General features: G+C 43.5%; 1 protein-coding gene across 1 annotated transcript; it reads right to left on the bottom strand.

The window, feature by feature from the left end:
• Positions 1 to 13683: 13683 nt before the first annotated feature.
• On the bottom strand, positions 13684 to 18960 carry ZMAT3 (zinc finger matrin-type 3; the record flags this gene model as incomplete). The annotated part of the gene is made up of 6 exons (XM_084267148.1): positions 18859 to 18960; positions 18246 to 18571; positions 16925 to 17044; positions 15112 to 15278; positions 14904 to 15004; positions 13684 to 13895 (listed from the first exon to the last, which is right to left on the bottom strand). Exons 2-6 carry the CDS (start codon positions 18513 to 18515, stop codon positions 13684 to 13686), a joined length of 870 nt encoding a protein of 289 aa, XP_084123274.1. The 5' UTR covers positions 18516 to 18571; positions 18859 to 18960.
• Positions 18961 to 20921: the final 1961 nt, after the last annotated feature.

Raw genomic sequence — 20921 nt, 5'->3', positions numbered from 1 at the left:
TAATTGCTTGCATCCTAATTCTTTGCAAGGTGTGGAAGTCAATGGGAGGGAAGGATGCCCATGTCTTGCAGCATGAAGGCGCATAAAGCCAGGGTCACCTTCCACAGCAAAACTTCACAGAAATTAGATGACAGCCCATCCGTGCTAAGAGTTTCTCCACATCAGAGGTTTTGAATTGCGGCAGAATAATTCCAGCATCTGCAATTAGCGCTTCCATTAAATTCTCATTGCTCTCATATTAATTTCAGGAGTTTGGAACTGTCAGAAGTGTTATTAAGGGATGCTATCCTTGTCAGGAGCTGCAAATAAAAGTTGAGTTCCTGATTAGAAGTTTAGGGCAGCCCTCATTATTTTCTGCATCAGAAGAGTAGTCTTCCTGGGTTACCCTTTCAGTCAGAACTGTTTCATTACAGAGGGTCTCTAATTGTTCCTGCCCTAGACCTATTAAAAAAAAAAAAAAGGCAATTTACTTTTCACATGCTCCTCACTGAAGCTAAATGCGGAACTCCCCCTTTTTTTTTCTGAGACAGAAAAGCACAGTGATGCCAAGAAGGTGCTGGAAGGAGTCACAGTTGAGTTTTCCAAATTACCTACCATCTGGGCCAGCGAAGGCCCTGGAAGGTTTAGGTCCCATGCAGATATCTAGCCTTACATTGAGCAGCACCATCTCTCTTACTTTGCACTTTACTTAGCATCGCCCCAGTATGTCCTCCCACCATCCTTCCAGGTGGGGCTTAGCCCCATGGGGAACAGGCATTGACCGTCCCTTCCATTGAGTTCCTTACACACCATACACATTCCCATGCCAACCAGTATGATTATTTTGCCATTAAAAATACATCCAGACAGGGAGGCAGGCTGGTGCTGCTGCCCGAGCGTGGTGGCTCTGTGGCTACCATCAGGGCTCCGGGCTGCTCCGCAGAGCAGCTGCAGGGTTTGCAGCTAAGCACTGGCCAGGAAATACAGGTTCAGGGGGACTTAACCCCACAGTAAACTCATGTCAGACTTGTGTAATTGTTTTAATTGGAAATTGAGGCTTGAAAAATTAAGCAGTCACAGAACATATTCTTTTGGATTTAAAGACAGATTTCACTCCTGAGAAACCTTTTGCTTTGGAATGCACGTGTGTGGTGGTAAATGCAAGCAGAAAACATCTTTCAGTTATAAAATACACATTCTGAAGGTTGAGGAACATTTTACAAAACCCAATTTTTCTGTATTTCCCCATACATACCAAGTGACAACTCACAGCACTTATTTTTTTTGGATTGGGCATCAAACAGAGAAAATGGCTATTAATCCGGTGAGCAGCCGGATGCTTTTTATTCTGCTTGATGCTGACCATCCCTGAAGACTGAGTTCTGTATTCCCTTGGTTACTTTTTAATTACATTGCAATAAAATTGCAAGGAATCTAATTTTGCCAGATGAAGCCCAGGGACTCTGTGGAAAGTGATGGGGGTTCAGCTATTTTATACACTAATTACACTAGCAGGGGCCCCGGAATACTGTGCTATTTTTATTCATTCATGAAAAAAAACCCAAACCCTTTCATCTAGATCTGAGTGACTGCTATTCCATTCTCAAAAATAGTCAATGCACTCTTCATTTCTCAAAAATCAGCTGCCCTCTTCTGTTTCCAGGGGATATTACCATCTTCTGAAATCTTAATGGGTGTGCTGTTGAATCAAAATAAAATATCATCACTTTGCTTGCCTCCAAACAACAAATGAGTATCAATAAAGCACTGCCACCTTTCTTAAAACATCTAAAAATGGGGCAATATTAAATAAGAACTCGAAATACCAGTTTAAGGAGGGAGTTGTTTGGGATTTCTAAAAGTATGTCTGCAGTGCCATCAGGAGGTGTGATCCCAGCATGTGAAAGCTTGCCTGAGCTGAGGTTGGGCCAGCCCCGTTAGGCACTACAGCTGTCAGGACAGATTGAAGCTGGTGTGTGGACGTGGAGACAGGCATCCCACATGCATCTTTCAAGGGACAGTTATGTCTTGACAGCTTCAGGCCCCCATGAGAGCCACTGCAATGTACGGCACCTCTGCAACCATCCCTGGGGCTCCAGCCAGGAATTCAGAGCTTCCACCCAGCTCCAGACTGATGTGACTTCTGCATCCTGGAGGCTCAAACGCATGAAAACATGTCAGCTTCTAAGGGGCTACAGGACTTTTGAACATTTCATGCTTGGTTTTTTGGTAGCCAATTAGGAAACCACAGCCTGAATCTGGGGCTGGGGTGAGGCTGGTTGGTGCAGCCCCCAGCAAAGCTTCAGGACCAGCAGTTGAGCGAGACAAACGAAGCCCAGAGAAGTGGATAGCAACTAACATGAGGTATTTCATAATTATGAATTACCATGACCCATTTTTTCCCAAACTGGTCTCAGTTCTGTATTGTTCTCCATCGTAGCAGTTACTACAGCCATTTCTCCAGGGAGCGATGATTAAACGCTCGTTCGGGTGTTTCAGGAGGGTGACTTGGGATCTCACAACACGATTGTTCGCTTGTCTCCTCTGCCCTATAAAACCACCAGAAAAATGCCTGAGCTACCCAGTAAAAGCCCTCTGAAGAAGGATCAAGGACTCGCTGCATTTACATTCAGCACAGTCAGGTCTGCCACTCATCTATTACACCACCTATATTATTTATATCCTTATGAAATAACAATGAATCCAGCCATCCCACAGTTGCTCTTTCCCCAGAAGGATAGGCTGGATTCCCCCCAGACAGACAAATGTCACAGCTTTACCACAGTCACATAAAAGAAAAGCATTGGCTCAAATAGGTGAAGATGGGGCAAACAGCTGCTCCCCATTCCCTGCTCCTAAGTATGGCTGGGCATGGGGATGAGGATTAAAGCCAGCCTCTTGCTGTGTGCATGGAAATATTTTCCAAGGAATAAAGCCTGCCTGGACTAAGGGCACACAGATTTCTTTGCACATGTGCTGCAAATTAACTAGATTGCCCCCCAAAATACTACATTTCATCACCAAATTGACATCATTACAAGAACCTCCACTGCAGTCAGTGATTTGGCTTTTAAAAAATGGTAATAACATAGAGGTAGAAAAAGGAGGAGTGGGGCTAAGTGGACTCTGCAGCTTGGCTCTGGATCAGCACAGCCCTAGCAGCTCACAGCTCCTGCTATGCTTTTCCTTCTACGGGCATTCCACATGTACTGCCTGGTTCTCAACATCTCCCTGCAGTCCCAGCAATAGATTCCCATGCTTTGAGCTTGGAAAAGTGGAACTACTTGGAAACAGCCTCAAAGTGCACAAAGCAGATGAAGAGCTAACACACATTTAGCCCTTCAAAGGCTTCTCTCCTGCGAGGTGACAGTTTGCTTCGGTCACACAGCAACTCCAGGGAAGCAAAACGCTGCAGCCGTGGTTTTTCCAGGGTGCTGTAGGTGGCACCAGCTGTATCGGGTTAAAGGCAGCACTTCCAACATAGATAAGTCATTTCATATAAACAGAAATTGGAAGAGCCTCCAGCATCAAAACAATATTAAAGATTGAATCCTTCTGGGAAAGACACGTGGTATTTGTCTGGCAAAACTGCTGCCAGCCACCCGACACTGTAATTGTAGAACATTAAGTTTTATCTCTAATGCCAAATGCAAGTGATTCCCCCTAGTGATGTGACACAGCTTCATTTCCTTCTGGAGGAAATCTAGATTGTCTTCAGCAGCACCTGCTGAGCACAGGGTGACCTCAACCAGTCTCCAGGAAGACATTCAAATATCTATAACTTGACTGTGGGCACTGCAGCACAGAGATGATGGGTTTCTATATGGAACATATAGCTTGAGACTGGGACCCAGTGCTGCACCCTAGCAGAGACAGAGGACTGTTGTCTTTCATTTTGACGTAGGCAGTTCAGGCAACCCCAGGTCTGTATGGGGAATTGTCCTGGAAAGCTCTAGCTAGGCTCAGAGGCTAGCACTGCCCCTCCTGCGGTGGCACAACCATGCGCTAATGGCTCTCCTTGCAGGGTTAAATTTTACAAAAGAATACCGCTTGTTTTCACAGAAGACTCACAATCAGATTTACAAAAACACTGATGTCTGCTAAGATTTATGGAAACACCCAAGTAGATTAAAGTGCCCAGTGTTTTTAAATGCCAGTCATGTCCAGGGGTTGGTAGAATCACCCAAAGGAACTTCAAGTTTTCTGTCTCTGTTTCTATTCTCATTTCTTCCACCGATCATTACCTTCCCCTCTGGGATGTGTACATTAGATTGTCTTTTAACTAATACTGCCTGCAATCCATTTTGGGTCCTAATATTTTAGGGAAGCATTCCATTTGGAAGACCTGTACTGTATTCACCATGGGAATATTATTTCATATGACAATAAATGCTGGCTGGCATTTTGTAACCTCGAAGCTCCCATGAACCAGTTTAGAGGCCTGGGCTGCTCATCCTTTTATCATGCAGTTTGTTAAGTGGACAGCCCAACAGCCACTTTCTCATAGCAGCTTTAGGACACTGTCTCTTAAATCAAGACAATGCCTCTGAAGTTACTGAGAGGAGAAGGCAATGCTGGCTTTGTCACTGCAATCAGAAATGCAAGTTAAAAGTATGCATGCTAATTGTCAAGATTGTTGCCACATAATCAACATATATAGTCGGTACCCAATCAAGAACTCCTCCCTTGGAAGCTTATTATATCCTAATATATACCCCACACATATATCCATATAGCTGCGATCTGACCCATCCAGGCATTTCTCAGCAGCTGTGAGAAGCTGTGCAAAGATCAATGCTAACTAGATTAACAACATGTCTTCAGAAATCTGTCCCAGGTCTTAGACACTAAGCTGTGCATGAAAGGACTCCAGGCTGATCTAAAGGTGTCTCTATTGAGATGCTTAGTAAGCGGAGAGATACTGCATCCCCTATCTACATGCACCGTGAACTTCCAATGTCTCTCTCCATACTCTGTTCACCTGCAATCTCTGATGCTTCCTTCAAAGCTTCAGGTTATGTGGCTACCTCTTAGATTGTATGAAAGGTTGTCATGTCTTCTGTGCCGGTATCAGGCTAACACACAGCCCACCCTAAGGACAAGGGCTTAACTCAACCCTGCTGTCTTCAGCCTTTGTAGGAAGAGTGCAAGGGAAGGTGCAGTCTGTTCAGCCATATGTAGCCATCCCCGAACCTTCTGCATCCTGCCTGTTGCCTGGGGCTGCAGTAGATCAGCCTCCAGGGAAGGCCACTACAAAGGGTCAGAGGTGCACCTTGAGTTTTATCAACACTATTTAAAGGGTATAATTGCAAATACGGCAGCTGAACATCCAGCATGTGACTTGGGACTGTGGGACTGGCAAAAGGCAGGCTGGTACAATCCACTGCTGCCTCCCATTTCCACCTCCTCAGTCTCACATGCCTGGGGTCACTGCAACCTTGAAACACCTGCCTTGGGTTTATTTACATTTTTCTGTTGTGCTTTTTCAATAATGTTCATTAGAAGTTACTTGGATTTTGCATAATAAAAATCTGTGCTTCACTCGAGTAAACAAAGTTTAATTTGAAGTCATTAAACAAGCATTATAAAAGCTGTCCCACTAATTACATTTCTGTGACTGTGTGATGAGGTAAACCAAAGAGAGACCAGTCAAAACCAGACCCCCAAAGACAGAGTCACAGTGACTAGCCATAGGAGAAGGCATGAGAAGCATCCAACTCTTGTGCCTGGGTATCTTGGTGCCAGCTAACAGACAGACCAGCAGGATGTACAGCAGTCGGTAATTCCACCTCACTTAAATAAATGCAATATCCTGGAGATTAATTGCATTGTCTCTCTGTCTGAATTTGGACCTGCTAATCCAAATATGCTCTTGAGTATCCCTGTTACATGAGCAGCAGGTGCTCACTAGCTTTTACAAACAAACTGAAGTCACTTGTCTAAGAGTCCCATGTATTTGGTAATTTGGCTATTTCCTAATTAAGCCCAAGACGCGGCTGCCGAGATCCTGCAAACACTGTTAGAGGTAGCTGCAACAAGGAGCTACTGGCAAATGACCTCTTATAAATAGTACCAAGGAGGAAGAGTCCTCAAAGGGACACAGTAGGTCATAGTGGAAAAGGACACATAAATGACATCTCAGCTGCAATCAAAGATATTTGGCATCACACAATTGTTTTTGCAAGTCCCTTAACCCTTTACAGACTCCCTAAAATATCATGTGTTAACCCACACATCAGCAACTCTTCTGGTGTGCAGGGCCTTTGCTATTTGACTTGTCATGGCTTTTTTCCTACCTATGTTTCACCTTTCATAACCCAGGGTAAGACACATGCTCATGTAGCTTTTTTGACACTATGGGTCTCACTGCATTTAGTTAAGTACATTGTCTGGCTTCTTCAGGTAAACACTGCATCCCTGCAGAAAATCCCAGCCACACCAAATGCAGCATCTTTAGTTTATCACACAGCTGTCTTCAATTTTCATAACCTTCCACCTTGTTCTTTCATTCACAGTACCTCTTTGTACCTTCACATTGAGAAACAAGCCTTAGATTAATCCTTTTTCTTTTAAACATCTTTGCATGTACAGCAAACAGCTGCAAAGACGCTCTCTAGCCTCAGATAACACATTGTGGATAATCTTCCTATCTCTCTTTACACTTGTGTAATTCCACCGACTTTAAATAGATCTGCTCTTGTTTCAAGCAGGTAGAGAGGTGAAGTGAGCGTGGTGGAATACGGCCAGTTCAAAGCATGTCACTCGCTGAAGGATTAGGCCAGCGAGTTCCAGGTATTATCTGCTACAGCAGCTTGTTACTGTTCCAAAACAGACGAGCGGCATCCGATCCAAATGCCTTAGGAGAACTAGAGGTATGAGCAGAGGGAATTTATGTGAAGTGGATATAAAGGAACACAGAAGAGCCTCCGGAACCCGCACTTTGCAAATGTGCACCCTCTACAATTCTCCTAAAAGCTGTTAGTTTTCCACCTCTCCACTAAGATTTAATGGCAGCAGCGATACCGACAGCTCTCCCTGCCAAGATTCATTGGTTTTAAACCACACTACCCCACTGCAAGGGCATAGTATAAACAACTAAAATCAAACGATTATTAATCAAATTGTTTTTAAAATCCATTCACTTTCATCAGCCTGCGAGCTGAGAGGCTGAATGGAGATGTGGCAGGGTCACCAGCCTGGTGGTTGAAGGCCTTGGGTTCAATCTTGCTTTTCAGCCCCAGACTTCCTGGGCGGATCGCTTATTTTTTCCAAACTTTACTTCCTCAGGTGTAAAATGTTACAAGACAACTAAATGACATCCTGTGACACCAAGGTAATTAAGAAGGGAAAGGAGGGCTATTTGTGCTTTCAAATCATAGAGTTAGTCTTGGATTATCATCCATTTTTATACTGTATTATTTGCTGCCCAATTTAACTGACACCTGTGACCGAATTAGGTTGCCCAGGTATCTCTGCGTGTCACCATGGTTGGGCTGTACCAAACTGCTATAGAATGTAGAACACAATGATCATGTGCACGTATTAAAAAGGCATAGCTTTAACCTCTGTAGAGGTTTACCCCTCTGATTTCTATGATGACAGGAAGGAACCCAGCCTGCTGGGGCATAAGATAATGAAGGGCTGGGGTCAGATTTAGCATGAAGCTCCACTTACAAGCCTTTACGAGCCTATTTGCTAGAAATGAGAACACATAAAACCTCCTCCGTTTCAGAGTTAGCAGAGAAGTTGCCCAAGCAATTAGGCAGCTCCCAGCCCAATAAAACAGTGAATCAAGAAAATGCCACCACGGTGTCACTATTCCCCATCGTGGCCCGACACCTTCAATAAGAGAGGATGGGAGAGTGAAGGGACACATCCCTGTTCATGGCTGCTCATCCACTCAGAGCTATGCCCCAAGAGCAGTCACACACCCTGAATGCCTTAGGTGTGCCACCGAAAAACTGCCCTTGAGGTCAGGAGCTCTGCAGCAACAGCACAGCTGCAGCACCAAGGACAAGCAACGTTTTTCTCTTACCTGAGTTGAACCCAGCAAACCCCAGATTTTCTCTGCTTCAAGGCTCTAGTTCAGAACGTCCTTTCTGTTTGCAAACTCATCTATGCTGCACAAGCATATGCTCTTCTGGAGCCCTCAAGTAATGAAAGTGCACACTGGCAAGAAAAAATGTGCAAATGTAAGGGTCAGGTTCAGCTGGTCCCTACCTTTTTACAGTTAAGAGTTGAAAGTCTGTGCTTGGTTCAGAGCTTGTGATGTCTACTCATGGTGAAAGCACAGTGGAAACAGAGCCCTTCCCATACCTTCTGGTTCCCATCCTGTCAGATGCTGAGCACTCCCAGTCCCTCCAGAAGCTTAGACAGCTCAGAGGGAGAACTTAGTTGACTTTCAGCAACAGATGAAAGTACATTGACCCCTCTCCAGGCTAACAAATTCTACACTGGACTACACCCCTGTATCAGTGTATCAAAGTATATTACTCATGTAGCTGCACTCAATGCTAGGCTAGTGCTAGCCATGCATAGTGCAGCCATATCACGAGCAGCAGCAACACCAAACACCAAGACTGTACAATGATAAGAGCAAGATGATTTATTGTATACTTAATAATAAGAAAAAAAAAATCATTTGCATCAACTATTCCCTCACAGGGGTCAGTACAATATAAAGAATAGAAGGACAAATGTACAAATCCAACCTGACAAGAAGGCTCTAGATGGAACACATTCTAAGCATTTGCAAATGATGTTGCTGGACAGATGCAGAAGGAAATGAAATCACGTAATTTTTCCCCTGCAAAACACAGGCTGAAGGTTTTATTTTTTAAAATCCACAGTCTTGCCTTTACCTGCAGATATTTCAGGCAGAAAGACACCATCTGAGTTGTGATACATTCTTTCAAGGAGACGTTCCTGGAACTACAGCTTGATCACATTTATTTGAAAGTGGATTTTATTTTTACTTCCAATTGTATGCAGATGGCAAAGCAGCCAGCCCAGCTCAGAACAACAGGAGCTTAGAAACTAACTTCAAAGAAATCAGGTCGATAATTCTGCATTTTCTTTTAATCCTTTGGCAACCACAGCATTTGTTTTTCCATAATCAGCAACTGTTGTCCATCTCATCCAGAGCATCCTTGTATATATGGTTGTAACATTTAAATTAAAAAAGAACAAACAAACAAAACCACAAACCAAAACCACACACATATGAGAAAACATCAGCAGTATGAAATTCCTGAATGGCTTCAAGGTTTGCTCCTACTCAACCAAAGTAAACATACTTCAAACTATTGTAGCTGGAGCAGGACCAAATCCTTACAGAACCAGATACACATTCCTTAAAAAGCAAAACCTTAAGAGTGTTGTAACCCAAACATCGGAGTAAAAGATGAATTTTAGCAATGTACCTTGCCTGGCCCTAACCAACATAATATCTTTAGTCAGGGTATTTCATTTACTCCTGATTTGGGCAAGATTCCCGTTGGTTACAGTGAGAGTATTACTTAAGTAACGTAGCAAAAGGACATCATGCATTAGTAAGCTAAAATATGAACTCGTGCTTATGGCAATAGCTTTCTCTTCTAATGCCCTATAATGGGCATCTAGAAAAGGAGAGAAGACAAGAAGCTTTACAGAAAAAAATCTGCAGTTTTGTTACATTGATGACCATCCTAAGCAACTCCACAGAAGTTTTCAGGTTTCCTTTTGATGTAGGCAAAGAAAGCAAAAGTCAAAAATAGACCAATGTTAGCCAAGATAATAACACATTTACTCATTAGTGCAGAAAGCAAAATAACAGCTAATGCTTAATACAAACAAAATAGTATCACTTCCATAATTCTCACAAATACATGGTTTCCACATAATTTACTTCCCTGCCTTAAAAGAAATGCTTAAATGTAGTATGGACTTCATGTGTCTAAAAATATCATCCCAAGTTACTGAAGGAACCATTGGACTAAAAAAGAAATAAATTAGAAATGGACATTTAAGAGGGAGTTGCAAGGAAATCCCCATTTTGTTTGGCATGAAGAGAAACAAGAAAGATTCATTAGTTGGATTTGGGTTGTTTGGGGTTTTGTTTTGTTTTGGGGTGGATCTTATTGTTTGGGTTTTTTTTTTAAACAGGGAAAGAAAACAATACATATGTGGGAGGGAAATAATTTTCACAAATATAATAAATACCTGTTCTGATCCAAAAAACAAAGTGCCATATAGAATTTTCTATTTAAACAACCTACAGAATAATGCCTTAAATATTAACAAATCAATTAGTGGTCAGCACAGTAAAATAAATACGAACACGTTGATTTATATTTTGTTTCTAGCAGCAAAGGTCATTAATCTACTGGCCAATGTGATAGCTTCACAAAAGTCCTGTTTCTGGCATTTGGTACTTGGTTTAATGTGAGAAAAAGAATGGATGGGTCTGGAAAATGGTATTACAGCTCGATGGTATTCTTACTAGCCCATCCATGTCAAACAGGGTTTGGCCAGGATGTGTTTTCAATATGTGTTTTGAACACTGATTTGGAGAACAGCTTTCACAAGAAAATAAAATCAGGTTCCACCCAGTTTGTCATGCTGACGAGTTTGGATTGGCCTGAACACTGGTGATATTAATGAGGTGGAGTGTTTTGTCTTTGCAGTCAACAATTTTCTATGCTGAGGGGAGAGTGGGAAGATCACAAACCATTAAGCAGGTAAGGTTTGGTCACTTGTAGGGAAGGACCACAACAGAGCACTGGGTCAAAGTGAGTTTCAGCTGCTTCTCCCAGCAGGAAATATCCTTCCTCCCATGCATGAAACCTGCCCTTCTCTTGATCTTTGAACCCCGCCGTTCACTTCATACCTGCTATATAACTCACAGCTCCAAAATTCTCAGAATGTACTTCCCTGAACAAAGCAAAGCAGCTGCAGACCTCTCTGTTCAGGGCCATTCCTCAAACCAGACTCAGACCCATGCAGAGAGAAGCCTGCACTAGCACACTGGTGTGCTGGGGCACATTTGCACCAGCTCTTCCCAGGACAGAACAACTCATGGAACAAACTGAGTTTTGATGCCTCTAGTCACTGGAAATGCCAAATGAGGAGCAGATCACAGTGCTGGGAGCAGGAGAAGCAACCAAAGCAAAGTGGTGAACAGCTGATTTTCGGGACATGTGAAAGCAGGCAAAAAAACCCTTCTTGGCCTTAGCTAGACAACACCAATACTTACAGCTCCTCCACCTCACATTTTACAAAGTGTTGGTTTTCTGCTACTAATTGCAGGCTATGGGAAATGCCACACTTTAATTTACAGCAAGAGGGATGTGTAAGCATAATGCAGGGATCACTCTGGTGAAACTCATTGTGGCAAGGCTCATCCAGCTCCTTCTGTCCCTGCACAGTGGTGTCAGACCAGAAAAACAAAAGACAGAACACAGAGAAAACTAGAGCCCTTCTTTGACTGCAAAAGATGATGGGGAAAAGGCTGATGAAAGTTTTTTGCGAGGGGAATGTTCTTCAAGGCCACACAGAGGATGAGCCACAGGCAGGAAAGAAGAAACAGACTTACAGGCTGTCAAAACCACTTAGTGCTTTGCAACCTGGGCACCTGTCCTCCTACCTTCTAATGTGCTCCAGTACACAGACTCTTTGCTGAAAGGAGGGGAGGGAATCCCATTCAAGAGGGTGTCCACTGCTCTGCCTGTATCTGCAGGGCAAGGATCAGCATGGAATGATGTAGGGGGTTGCTTTCAACTACTGTGCAAGAGCTCACCTTGCCTGCATTTAGGAAGGCTACGTTAAGGTTGCACGCTACCTGATGCTCAGGTGGCTAAGGATAACAATACTTGATTTCTGAGGAGCAGCCAAGCACAACAAACCTTTTTTGAGGTGGACTAGAGAAAGATTAACAAAAAAACCTATCTGAATTTTTTGTTACTTTACTCATTTTTCATTTCTTAAGGCAAGCAGAAAGTCCTTCTGGAATGCAAGAGGCAGGATCAGAATGGCAAAGGGGCTGGGGGAGCTACCTTCAACATTACGCACTAAGTAAAATTTATCCTAAGATGGAGCTGCATCTAATTCAACCTACCACCTAAAGAAGAGCAAGGGACAAGCCACAATACCTTCCCCCCCCCCCTGCACCTGCCACTGAAGTCAATGAAGCTGTACCACTGTACAGCTGTAGCAGCACAGTGGTGAATCAGGTCTGAGGGAGGTCACCTACAAGCTGCACTTGCCACTGGAGCCAGCGTTTTAGAAACACTGTGTACCGGATTCCAATCGCAGCTCCTCACATCTACCCACACAAGCAGAAAAATAAATGTCAGCCCTATTTCTGCTCTTTATCCCCTTTCTACTTTTGCTAAGGAGAATCAAAACAGATACACACCCTTTGGGTTTGTCTACACTTACAAAGTTGCTTAACAAGTTTCATGAATACTACTGTATGGCCAAAAAGCTGTTACTCAAACAATCAGCATTCCTGACATTTACATCCTACCTAACTTCGAATTTTTGATGGTCCCAGAACAGCAAAGTTCACATCAAGGAATGGAATTAAAACCCATTCTGAGATGGGAAAAGAAAGAGGGGGAAAAATTCATCCAATATTGGTAGCTCTAGTTCAAAGGAGCATTTCACCTATCCTCTGTAACACCCACTGGGCTTTGTCCAGGGAATGGCATGGAAGTGGGACACAATTATACCTGCTCCTCAAGGTCCAGGCAGCCCTGCTTTCCCAGAGCAATACAGCTGCCAGCCAGAGACCAACACTTGCTCTCTTCTACATCAGTATGCAAAGAAATCACAGCTGACAGCTCCTTCCAACCTATTCTCAACCCTACTCAGTCTAAGGCAGAATCAGAGAAGAGCACATCTCATCTGAGCAGGTTGGCTTTCTGATTCAGTTCATTAAGCCACCGAGACCCCCAGAGACTCTCTTCATGGAGATGCGCTACACCCATGCTCCATTAAGGTGCCCAGCCTTGCAACAACACTGAAAATCTTTTTTTCCACTGTTAACTGGTAGAAAAGAGTATTTCTGAATGGGGCTTATCAGGTGATATCCAATGCCAGGCGTTCAGAATGAAAACTGCATCACAGAAGCAGCAGCAAGAGGCATGACCCTCCAAGGAGAAGTATGCAAAGCCTTTCCCCAAGGACGCAGAAAGAACTTACTCTGGGCTGTAATGGGGGTCACAAGCAGCAATTTGTGGACAAGTACACTCCCTAATTCACACGTTCACAGGCCCCATTCCTGCCCTTCCTTTACAAGCTGCCCAGAAATTCAGTTTGCGGTAGGGAGGCATTCTGGAGCACTGCTCGGTGGTGTCCAAAGAGGGGAGCAGGCTTTGCACATGGTCCACCCATGTGGTAGAACCACAGAAGTTCCCAGCACTTCTTGGGCTTTGCATATTCATGCAGAAGGCTGGGGAGAAGCCAAAGCCCTCCCCGCCACTCAATACAATGAAGAGCCTTAGATAATTAGCAAACAAACATCAAAAAACACTTCATGTCCTGCACAGCGTCATCCTGCCAACTATGATAGAAAAAAAACCTAACCATACCATTGAGTTTGCAGGTGTTACATGTATAGCTCAGAGCATACTCCTATCGAATGGAGCACGAAGCAGGGCATGTGGCAAACAGCAGGCGAGAGACAAGCTGCTCTATTTGCAAACTACTACCACGGGCGGCGCGTCATTGTACATAGCCAAGGTTCTCCATCTCGTTCCTATACCGCTGCTCGGACACTTTGCTTTTATGCTGTTTGCTTTCTAAGTGCTGCCTGAACTCCAGCTCCTCGCTGGCCCCGGCGTTGCACATGGAGCAGTAGAACTGGCCGCTGGGGGTGACGCACATGGCCAGGTCCCGAGGAATCCTCTGGCGTGAGCGGGGATTGAAGTAAGGACCTGAGGAGACAGACAATTCTGTTTCATCTGTAAAAAAAGAAAAGCTTGAAGCAGCTCAGTGACAACTTCTAAGTCCAAAGGATGTTTAAGAGAAGACAAAGTTTAGCTTCTTTAAGGGATGAGAGAGGGAATCTTGTTTTCCCACAACTTCTCCACTGAGATCCAGATTTAAATGGGTGCAGCACATAGGGAAGTAGTACTTGCTGGTATTTCCTAAAGCAGTGGAGTTGTCTTAATACCCCAGTCTTATGAAGAATTAAATTATCAGACTCCTAATGTTAAAACTCCTCTTAAGTGATACGTTTTTTTTTTTTTCTTAAGATTCTATGAATTCCAGAATTACCACAGCCTTTTAATTACAATCAGCTGCCTCAGTTTAAAATTATCACAAAATTCTATTTATTAGAAGGTAAAAATATTTCTTTTCCACACAACAGTGGTTAGAATGACACGATGCAGCCAAGCTTCACCAGGGATCAGGGGTTCAGCTAACATGTGCTCATAGCAACTCAAAATGAGAAAGGGAAATGGATGAGCTGGACACTATAAACACAGTCTAAATACTAAAGAGGCAAAGTTTGTAACCAACACCTGAGGGAGGACTCTACACTAGGAGCAGATGGTCTTAGAGGGAGGCTAACATGCTCTCTCATTCTGATCATGGGAGTGCAAGTACAGGTTGATGCGCTACAGTAGGAGTCAAAGCACCTGGCCACTTGCCAGGAAAATAAAGCAGGAAAACTGTCACCACTGAGAGCAGCCTTGGAGACAGGCAGATGGTAAATTAAGTTACAAACTGAGACACCGAACTAACAAGCAGGCTGACAAAACAAAGCAACTTTAGCAGCTGGGAGGGAAAAAAAGCAGACATGAAGGATTAGGAGAGCCAGGACTGGCTCCTTTCACAACGTGTCTCTGCTAAAACAGACCTCAGAAACAGAAGAACAATAAGTCTGTGTATCATCCCTTATTATTCCAACTACAGAGCAGATGCAAGTTCCCAGTTACCTGTGTTGTTTTGAACTGTATACATATTTCTTCTGTTCTGCATCATCTTATATTCATTCCCTTCTTTCCTTGCCCTCCGTTTGCCTAGTTCTGATGCATCCCTGAAGATTAAACAAATAAGAACAGCTGCAATTCAGGGATCTTTGAGACAAAGCCAGAGACACTGCCACATGCTTTCAGCCTGAGCTTGAAGTTGAACAATACCTACGAGAATGAGTTATTCTGTGCTTCTGCAAGACGCAGCCGCTTGGCGTGATTCTTCCCTTGGTAGTGAGCCTGTGCCACAGCTGGAGAACTAAAGGAGGCATCACAAAGCTTGCAGTAATCATTCTCTGTAGCCAAGATCACTCGGCCACCTGGTTTACTGGATCCCATCTAGCAGCAAAGGGAGAGACAGCATGTGAAACACAAGATTAGACTGTCGAAATATATGAATCACAGGGACCAAAACCAGTATCATCTTCATCAGGCAGTGAAAGAGGTGGAAATAGAGCATATGGATTAGGACACTTTCAAGTGCTCCCCAAACTGTTCTTACAAGAACTTAATTTTCCCTGCCTCATCCTCCGGGAGGATCTGCAAATTCCTCAAGATTTAGGTAAATCCCTGGCCCCAGATGGAGAGGAAAGGAAGCTGAACAAACACCCTGTACCTCTGCAATAGCTATAACGGCTTGTTTGCTTCACAGCGATGATTTAACTCCTCTACTCCTGACTGCTGGGAACTGATGAGTTCCTTCTCACACTGAGCAAGACCCACTGAAAGGTAACAATGCTCCTCTTATTTATTGTGTGCCTGTACCCTGTCTCTACACAGCTCCCTGACCACACAAAGAGACAGGACCCAGCCTCACATGAGTAGCTCTTGCCATATGAAGGATACTTTATCTGTCTAGTCAGACCACACACTGATTGTGGCAGCAAGCATGTCTCCCCAGCATTTACTATCCAGAGAAAAGTGCTTTTTTAAACAGTGTAGAAGTTCCTACAGCCATCAGTTCCTTTCCCATCTCTTTTGCTACTAAGTTCAAGCTTACAGGCACGCACACAATTCTGACTTCTATGTTACAACATGAATCCTCACAAGGCGGCAGAGTGGTCTTGTTTATTGTTACAGACCATTAGAAACGGTCTATGTCTCTCCTGAGAGGGCACCAGATAGCCTAGCAGGTAGGGCACCCACCTCACACTACCTAGGGCCGGACCCCATGCCCTCTGCATTCAGATCAGAGCCACATTATTTTGCACTGATTGAGCCCTCTCTGCAGGCTGACAGCACCCTAATGATCTGCCCCTTACAGCAAATGTGCTTTGCTTTGCTTTTCTGTGCACAACGGAGGCTTTTGCTTTCGGAAATGACAGGCACAGCTTCAAGCCCCCCAGCCCAGCTGTGGTTCCCTGCACAGTCACATGCAAGAGCCAGGTTAGCTGTTAAATCCCATGACAATAAGAAGCAACTAAGAAGGAAGCAAAAATCATCTTTCGCCTCTAATGTGCCTAAAATAGAATTAATCTGGATCACTGTAGGTTCATCCTACACCTGAACGAGCTGCAAAAGGCACAACAAAAATGCAGTTAGTTAACAGCCCTGGGCAATGGGTATAGGAACACCTAAACACTTTTTCCACTTAGGTTTTCCTCACACAAAGGAGGGATGATTGTGCAGAGCTGATGCCACACCCTCATGCCCAAATCCAGCTCCAACAATGCCGCTTTATACCTGACTTTAAACAGCCTTAATCAGCTGCACACCAGACTCTCCCAGGAATCAAAGTATTTGCCATGCAGAAATAGAACTTTCCAAGCCCAATATTCTGCTGCAAGAGCAGATCAATACCTGCATCTTCAAAGGGAAGCAAACAGCTCACAACAGGCCATTTCCACCACCCTGTCCCACCACAAGGAAAATTCCTTACCAAGTCCCACAGTAATTCTCAAAGCATGACATCTAGTTACCCTTACTGGGGTAACCCCCAGGTGACAAGTAAGCAGCACAATCTCAGTCACCTTCTCATGCCTTACCTGAGCTGGAAGGGAGACAACCTGAGGTGGGGCAGGCTCAACTGAATTACTCATTCTGGTGGGTGCCGGGCAGCTATTGGCAGCATAGTAATTTCGGAGTTTCTTACTGTGGTTTTTACCCTGAGAAGAGAATCAAATTAATTGCTGTCCTAGTAACAGTATCTTGCACTGAAAGAAAAAGGATGCAGAGACCAAAATAAGACAGTGGCCATGAACATGGTACCTCAGGTCAAGGAGCTGCCACTCAGAAAATAACAGCTCTGGACTCAAGATCCTCCCTTATCTCTAAAATGCTCATCACGTAGCACGACTGAGCTTCATTTTCAACCTATTTTCTCAAATCAGTAAGGTTACAATTAGTTTCTCATCCTGCTTCCATTTCACTTAAAACTAGTATTTCGTATGTTAAACATGTAATGTTAACTGCTTTGCAGAGCTTTCTGATAAGCTAAGCACTTCTTTTCATGAGGTTGCAAGCATGAGATTGAATCTAAAAAACCTTGCTTCACATTTAATTTTCTCCTGGGAAACTTACACTACAGCTCTGCTTGGTGTTCTGAAAGCCTGACAGAGCTACGTGATTATGTATATGCATTGCACAGTAAGGCATCTGCATAAATGCAAGTTATGTACTTCTCTCCCCTCATGGCAGAAATACTGCAGAACTCAGATGCTGAAGTGTAACACTAACTAAACCTACTGACAGAGTATTACTTTTTTAGGGCCAACAGCAGAGTGGAGATCTGGGTCTGGTATCCTGATGATATGGCCAACCACCCTTTTGGATATGCCAGCAGCAAAAGTTACTACCTCCACATCTCACACAAACACAGCACTAGTAATAGAGGATACTAGTGAGATGGGGTAACATAGGACTATGACATCTATCCAGGCCTTACAAAATCACATATGTGGAATCACAAGTTTTACTTTATGAGCATACAGGTGGAAAACAGATTGCATAAACCAAAGGAAAATTATGATGTTCCAGTGATGACACCTTAAATGAAAGCACTGCAACATGTCTGGGTGAACAGCAAATTCAAGCAAGGTGAAGGTATGTCTACAGAACAGTTCTAACCATAGCTGCCAGTCCATGAGATGGTGTAGATGTACCTTCAGATAAGCTAACTCAAACACTGCTGGCTGCTCGTGTGCAGCCACCTCAAAGCACTCAAAACTCCCCTTAAAAAGCAAAGTTAGTCCCTGTGCATTAGCCCACACTCAGCTCTGTGCTATCACAGCAACGCTACTGGCAGAGTACGTGCTGGCACAGGTATGCCTACACAAGCTGCAGAGCTTCCTGCTACACCTTCCTTACCTGGTAATGAGCCTGGGCTTGCTGTGCCGAATTCAAAGTGACATTGCAAAGCTTACAGCACAGAGGCTTACATAGTTCTTCCAGCATAGGGTCCTGCTCCACCACCTTTGCAAGCTCCTCTTCTTGTGCGTGATGAAAAGATGGCCCCAGTCCGAGAGATTTTGGTGGGGACAGTGGTGAGCTGGGTCTTGGCCTTGTAGCCACTGACATAGGAAGGGATGAAGGCTTCTCAGGATGAGGAAGAAGTCCTGCTTGCTGTAGAAGAATCATTGGCCAGGAAGACTGTGGGCATACTACTTCTGAAGTATAAGGAGTCGTCTTCAGATCTAGACCAGAGATACACACAAACACTGAAATAAGCAGCACTAGCAGGAACATCAACAATCCAGGGGACAACTTCTGTAACTTCATTGCCTCTACTTTATGCCTTTCTACAACACTGAGCAGGATAATGCCAGTTTATAGCACTTTACCCCACAGGAACAACAGCACCACAGACAACCAGGGCCAGATTAAAAGTTACGTGTACAAGAAGTGGATTGAAGTCTGCAACTAGTTGTTGGTACACCACAGCACCCTCCTGGACCGGTGGATTCCTATCCACCCACAGCACCTGACTGACAGCACACACATCTCTCTGCTCCAGGACTGTGAGAAGACAGCCTTATAACAGGTACAGCTGTGTTAATTGGAGGGACACAACCATTAGCCACATCCTCTTTTAGCAGCCTAAGGATAAGCTCATGTTCCAAGACCTAAACAAATACTACAATGTATTACTGCCATTGATGACTTAAAAAGAACTCAAATACTTTAAAGCAGATTTATTTTATATAAATGTAAAATGCACATACAAATACATCCCTCCAATACTCACAAAGACCTTCCTGAGGAAAGGCATTCTACAGTTCGCTTCTCTCTAGTAAGTTAACAAAAACAGAAGAGCAGGAATCAACTTGAGCACACCTTGTTGTATGCAGTCAACTCCCAAAGGCTCTCTGCCATGGTCATGCTCAATGACCTTGCACTATTTCTTGTTTCCTATGCTAACTGTAATCAATGCAACATTTAAAGCTATAGCTGCTTCTTCTACAAAACGGAGAGCTTATCCTATATTAACTTTTATTCAATTATTTCTCTGTTAATTCAACTTCTTAGAACTAACCCTACATTTCCAACAAGGAGTTCTGAGAGGCTTATTTAATTATAGTTTATGAATCACATCTAAAGCCCGGATGAACATTCCTGGTATAATGCAGAGCAGTGATATTATGAATCAAGGCACAGCTACTTTTGTTAATGTCTTATTAGCTTCTTATCATAACAAATCCTGTTCACGGCTACACTGGGATTGAGAGAAGCATTATCTTGGCCGCTGCAGATCACTTCCAGCTAGGGCTGCACTGGTAGCAACCATGTTTATGCTATGGGGTTTGTTTGTTTGTTTAAGGAAATGGTGAACCACATCTACATTTCAAAATAACACTTCTGGAAAATTAAGGAAAGGTAAATTAAATGCCACCTCAGAACTTTGCTCCTGAGTGGCTTTTGAAAATAGAATTTGACTTCAAAGGCATTTAGGAACCTGGAGAAGCAGATAGCATTTATCTAGGATAAATTCTGGGATTTTCAATCTGCTAAAATTAGCAGGACATAAATACCTTGCTACATTCAAGCTCTGGAAAATCCCAGTTGATGCCTGCATTTTTAGGTACTGTATTACCTTTGAAAGTCTGGCTCCAGAGACATCTATGTTCTAGTAGGAGAACTAAAAAAATAATTAAACAAAAAAGAAAATCAGTGGGACTAAAGCACTGAAGTGACACAAGCATTTCTGAAATGCTTACCACTAAAAATTGGAGGCAATTTAGCTATTAGTAGTAACTGAAGGGAAGGAAAAAATGGGGGAGCACGAATTGCCTTGGGGACAAGCTTTTAAGACAGGAATAAAGCCAGGAGGAGTTTTTATGCTTTTAAATAGCCCTCCACCATAGAGGCTCTGAGAAATTCCAGGATAGCTATACCTAGCATGATGTGACCATAAAACCAAAATCAAAACCACTGCTGTGAAAACTAATTGAAACAAGATAAAATGGAACCCACCACAAAGGAGGATGACAGGACATAGGAATGGTGTGGTACAAGTCAGCTGCCAGCAGTGTAAATGTCGTAGTGTTACCTAACTTCACTCCAACATACAGCCATACACTTTCCTGGTTAAGCAGAACGATGGAAAAAGATTCTGCTATCTTTTCGTTTTCTCAGCTAGCACTCTGTAGACAGTATAATTGATTTAAAGTTCATATCCATGATGGTTAAATGTATCATAATGCAGGCCTATCCAGGCAGTTCAGATCAGCTATGCAAGCAGGCAAACACCATCCCATTTCAGAGTTCTATTTCACCACCATAATGGGCCTCTTACCTTAAAATGGGAGTAAATTGTATCTAAATAGTTTGCAAAGCAACATAAAGAGATCTACTCTAAATGGCAATCAGGATCCATCTGCTTAATTTTGCATGAGTGTTTGCTGCAGTAAGTCTTCCATACGCAACTGTCATGGATGGGCCTTGCCATACACAAGACAGGACACAGTGCTGACAGCATCTACATACATAGTGGAAAAGGTAGAACCTAATATTCTTTAAAAATCTTTAACTGTGAGATTATTTACT

Source organism: Gallinula chloropus (genome assembly GCF_964237585.1).
Source record: "Gallinula chloropus genome assembly, chromosome: 8".
NCBI lineage: Eukaryota > Metazoa > Chordata > Aves > Gruiformes > Rallidae > Gallinula > Gallinula chloropus.
The sequence above is the reverse complement of the archived record's forward strand: the minus strand, read 5'-3'. Positions and strand labels throughout refer to the sequence as shown.